This window comes from Crocodylus porosus, unplaced genomic scaffold, assembly GCF_001723895.1.
Source record: "Crocodylus porosus isolate Cpor-Errol unplaced genomic scaffold, CroPor_comp1, whole genome shotgun sequence".
NCBI classification, from domain to species: Eukaryota; Metazoa; Chordata; order Crocodylia; family Crocodylidae; genus Crocodylus; species Crocodylus porosus.
Window position 1 is genome coordinate 119209623 of NW_017728943.1, and position 5021 is coordinate 119214643.

General features: G+C 44.1%; 1 protein-coding gene across 2 annotated transcripts in view; it reads right to left on the reverse strand.

Annotated features, from left to right (window-relative positions):
* ARMT1 (acidic residue methyltransferase 1) overlaps positions 1 to 4991 on the reverse strand; it is a 14452-nt gene extending 9461 nt beyond the window's left edge. Inside the window, exons 1-3 of one of the 2 annotated variants that reach the window (XM_019550072.1) lie at positions 4863 to 4991; positions 3576 to 3681; positions 2693 to 2934 (exon numbers count right to left, since the gene is read on the reverse strand). In XM_019550072.1, the coding sequence (XP_019405617.1) occupies positions 2693 to 2934; positions 3576 to 3681; positions 4863 to 4906 (392 nt within the window). In that variant the 5' untranslated portion in view covers positions 4907 to 4991. The remainder of the gene's footprint in view (positions 1 to 2692; positions 2935 to 3575; positions 3682 to 4862) is intronic. The other variant, XM_019550071.1, reaches the window with a different exon arrangement.
* Between the last annotated feature and the right edge of the window lie 30 nt (positions 4992 to 5021).

The following is a 5021-nucleotide window of genomic DNA, read 5'->3' on the forward strand; positions in this document are numbered from 1 at the left end:
CCCCCTTATTTCCCTGCTCCTCTTCAGGCTCCAGAGGCTGGAAACAGCAGGGAAAGTCTCCAGCTCATCTCCAGGGGCTTGTCTCCAGCCTTGGGAGGCTGGACATGAGCAGGGGAATGAGCAGGAGGCTGGAGATGGGGCCCTGGAGACTTTCCCCTGCTGTCTCCAGCCTCTGGCTTATTCCCCTGCTCATCTCGAGCCTCAGGAGGCTGGCGATGAGCAAAGGGAACGTCTCCAGCCTCCTGCTCGGTCTCCAGTCCTCCAGAGGTTGGAGACAAGCAGGAGAACAAACAGAAGAGTGATCAGAAGGCTGGATATAATTCAGGAATTCCCGAGTGGACTCCAGGCTAATTGCTCCCCTACCCACCTCCAGCCTCCTGCACAGTCCACAGCTTACCAGCAGCAGCAGCGGTGGTGGGGTTTCTTGGGGCCTCATGGCACCGTCTCCTGCATGGCACGAGGCAGCAGGGCTCGGCCCTGGCTTCCTGGCACCCATGCTGCCACATCATGAGGGTGCAGCCCAGCTCTACAGCACACCACACACTGTCTCAAAGCTCGGGAGTGCTGCAGCTGTCACTCGGGGCTCAGTGCCACTTAGCTCAAGTAGCCGGAGCTCTGAGAAAGCACGTGGTGTCCTGCCAGCCAGGCCGCACCCACATGATGCAGCAAGGGTGCCAGGTACCTGGGGCTGAGCCCCACAGTCCTCCGCACAGGGGGACTGTGCCATGAAGCCCCAAACAGCCTTGACCGCTGCTGCTGCTGCTGCTAAGTGGACGGTGGGGCAAGGGCCGGGCATAGAGATGCTCTGGTGGGCTACCAGAGCGTCTCTGTGGAGGACCGAACATCTAGTTGCCCAACCATGCCTTGCCCCACGTATTTCCCCCCATGGTATTGTTTAACCCCTGGATACCCAGGGGTGTAACTTTGCCCCTGTGCTTCAAATTTGCAGTGCAGGGAACGTTTTTTTGTTCCTACACATGCCTCTTGCAGCTTCTCAAAGGGGTTTAAGATGTTGCAAGAAGCACGTGCACACTTATTACTAAGGCCTCGGATACCCACTTATTCAAGCAATATAGACATGTAGAAGTTTACTGTTAAGGAGCACTGTTATAGGAGTGGCCAAATGTCCCAATCACAATGGGCACTACATATATACAGAAACCACCTTTACCCTAGAGGGCTTACAATCTAAAAGGCAAAAGCGTGAAGGACTGAATACATGCTATATAAGTAAACGAATAGTACAAAGAAGTGGAGCAGTTCTGTTACATGCATCTTCTTTATGATTTTTCACCTCACTTTTCACCATAAAGAAATCTAAAACCCTTCAATAGAAAGGTGCTGTTCTTGAAATTTTCAACCAGAACATTTGAAAATTAGTGCACTATAGTATTTGTCTTTTGTTAAACTGAAACAAGAATGTTTAAATTTCTCACTTCCTGCAACAGATAGTATTCCTTTTGACAAATGACTCAATATTCTAAGCAAAGCACAATACAATAATTGGGGGGGAGGGGGTGGAAATCATCCAAGGTTATTGCATTGTTACGAATTTTCCCTGACAGATCATTAACGTGTTCTTTACGTTTCCCGTGAGGACAAAGTTTGGATTATCCTGAATAGCACATTCTTTGAATAACTAAATGTACAAAAGGAATTTTTGGTTTGGAAAATCTGTCCAGGACATTTTACCCCCAACTGACTTCCAGAAATCTTTTTGTAACTTGAAAAGAGAAGTTTTAGAAGGTCTCTTACACACAGTAAACTTGAAATCACACACTCATTTTGGGCACCTTTTTTTGGTCAGAGTTCTCCAGACTATAGCTTAACACTATGTATACAAAGCAGGCAAATATTTTTATATGCAGGCTAATATTTTTAAAAATGCCAGAGTCCTACTGCAAATAGAGAAGATTTCTGGAGTCTTGTGAGAAATGTCATACCTAAAAATATTAGAGGGAAAGGATATTAATATCTGTAACAAACTAATTCTACTCTCACCATCATTTTCCTCTTTTAGTTCCTAACACTCCTCCTCTAAAGGCCATGGAAGAAGCAGCTATCCAGTAAGCAAAGAGCCAATATAAACTCAAAACTTAAAATGTTAGACATTTTCACCTGCTATCAGTTTAACTTTTTAGAGGGATGTGCAGAAGAGAATATGGGGTCAATCTTACATTTCCTTCACAAGAGTGGTGCAGTTGAAATTAAACTAAGGGGTGGAAAACTTGATAAAATACCATGCTAAGAAGTCTAGCACTGAAATTAACAAAAGATCCAGAAAGCAAATCACAGTTCTAAATTCTGCTAAACAGATCTACCTTTTAAACTAGTAAGTCTCTAGGAAGTATTAATAACTTTCATATCACGCTGCACTATTTTGCAGAAACCTTGGAAATAAACTGCTCTGCAGCAGAGCAAAATAGATGATACTAACTGGAGGACATGAGAGACTAACTTAGCATATACTCCAGTATCTTAAGCATGAAAGAGGAATAAAATGTCCAACTGTCTTGAGGAGGCAGGAGAAGTGAGATGAGAAAATGGTATGCATTTAAGATGGAACAAAATTCTACCTTAAGCCTCAACTATTATCCTTCTTTTTCCTCTGACCATGTTCACGCAGACAACAAAGAACCACATATAGATTAATACTGTAATAAAACAGAAGTAATACTTCCATAATACTTACTTATGAATTAGCGCTTCATGAATTCTACGGTACATGTAACATTCTACATATAGCCAAGGGGACTGAAACCAGCTTGGCTGTCCATTTCCATTTGATACATTTCTTTGATATTCTAGGTACTGGTTCCATATTGGAGTATCAGGGAGCTCATCACTCAAAGGAATCATTGGTTTGTCCGTTTGCAATTCATTCCGTAATTTAGAGAGGAAAGATATAGCCCTCTTCTCTGCCTCGACACCTTTCTGAAATCAAACAGAACACAAATGTCTCCATTTTGAACACACTTTTTTTTGGAAAGCCACATACTTTATGCCAGCTCAACATTGCTAGAAAGAAAGATTAAATCTTAGTAGTCATAACTGTTACAAGCTCTAAGGACTCTGCACTAAAGTAGTTCAAGCAATGCTCACCAAAGCTTTCATTCCGTATAAGAAATACCAAGATGTTTCACACACATGTAAAAGAGAACTGTACAGCATGAAGGCTATTCACCTCCATTTTCAGCTAGGAACTTTTCCCTCAGATAGTAAGTATTCTGTTCAATCAAGTGGATGGTTCAATAGGGGGACAACAGCAGCTTAAAACATTGGCTACCCACCCAAGGCCTAAGATGAACATGTGGACAGGGGAAATCAATAAAGTCACAGAAGAAAGACCACAGAAAGGTTTATAAGTGGCAAGAAAAAAATGAAATAAACAAAAGGGAAAAAGCAGCATCCAGGAATGTGTAGACAGAAGGAAAAATAATTAAGAGGCTACATGGGCAAACTGTGGAAGAAAAAAAAAAAAGAGAAAAGAATGGGAATAGAAGGAAAGCAGAGAAGAAAAATATGTTCAGAAAGTTCTCAGTGAGACAGTGGTAAAAAGACAACACTATTCTTACCTCCCCGTGTTTTTCAAAGAATTCATTTTTATGTCGGTGTAAAGTATCAATAACTCTGGTTAAGATCTGGGGTAGTCTATCTTTAATTGTAAAATATGCAAATGATCTAGAAAGAAAAAGAGCAAAGTAGTACATTGTTTACACTCATATTAACAAATTAATGTCTCCTCAGTAGTCATTTTCTCTAAGAAGTGCCCACGCTTAAAAGGATACCTAACAGCTGCTTTTTCCAAGTGCAAAAAAAAATGCCATATTTGGAAATCCTCCCTCTCTCCCCAAAATGAGCTCAAGCTTAGCTTTTCATTGTATTCACCTTTGGCAAATACAAAAATGAATACCGAAGGAATGTGTGCTTGCCACACATCCCCACTATCTGGATTAGCTTGTGACTCCTTCATTCCTATGGAAATATTAATGTTTGCCTCTTCCAGCGCTCCCCACCTTTCCCCTCTTCAGACCCCCACCCTCCTACCTACACCCTGCTAGTCTGTACTTCCTTTCACATCTTCTAAGTGAGCTTCTGCTCAGAAAAGCATATGTATGTAGGTAGGTAGGTAAGGTAGATTTGCACCTCAGGGACCAACTGTCACAAACTAAGAGGTACAAACCTACTCTGCCTAACTGAGAGAGAGAGCCAGAGGTGGAGATTAGAGATAGCAAGCTAGCTAGCTTGTGCCATCTCAGATCTACCCTGCCTATCTAACTACATAGATGAACAGCCAGATTCCTCTACCTTGGTTAGTCTGTAAGATGCAAATCTACCCTGCCCACCAATCTACATTGATCAATACAGCACAACCTAGCTACCTAGATGGATATAGCATGAGGTAGCTAGCTAATTAAATCCACCTTGCTTAGTCCGCAAGTGGACTATGGAAATTGAGACTATGCGATTTCCACAGAAATTTGGATTTTGAGTAGCATCCGTGAAAAATGGAAGGCTCACTGCAAAACATTTACCAGCCAGCAAACCCTGCAGCATCCCAACAGAGCAGGACTCCAGCTTCAAGCAGCCCTCCGACCCTGCTCCAAGACCACAGGGCTTCCCTTCTTTTTCTCTACCTGCAGGCAAGGTTTTATTTGTTTGCTTGTTTGGAGGAGGGGGGGGCGGGTTGCAGCGAGCCTGCCAAAGTCATGAAGCCTACTGCTTAGGGACGACCCGAAACTGCGCCTTAATAACCCTGATTAAGCCTGGGGAAGCCATTAACCCATGCTTAATAAATCACACAATCCACTTCCGCACCGCGTCCAGCCCCATTTTACCGCCCCCCCAGTTCCCTGACGGACCCCTTGAACCTGCCCGACAGCGAAACCGCCACCGACGCCGCCATTTTCTTCCTCCTCACCGCCCCGGCACCCCTCCCGGAAGTGACGTAGTCTCCCCGCCCCCGCCGGACAGTTGGGAGGCAGAGGCGGGGCCGGGCTGAAGGTCGCGCTTGGCGCATG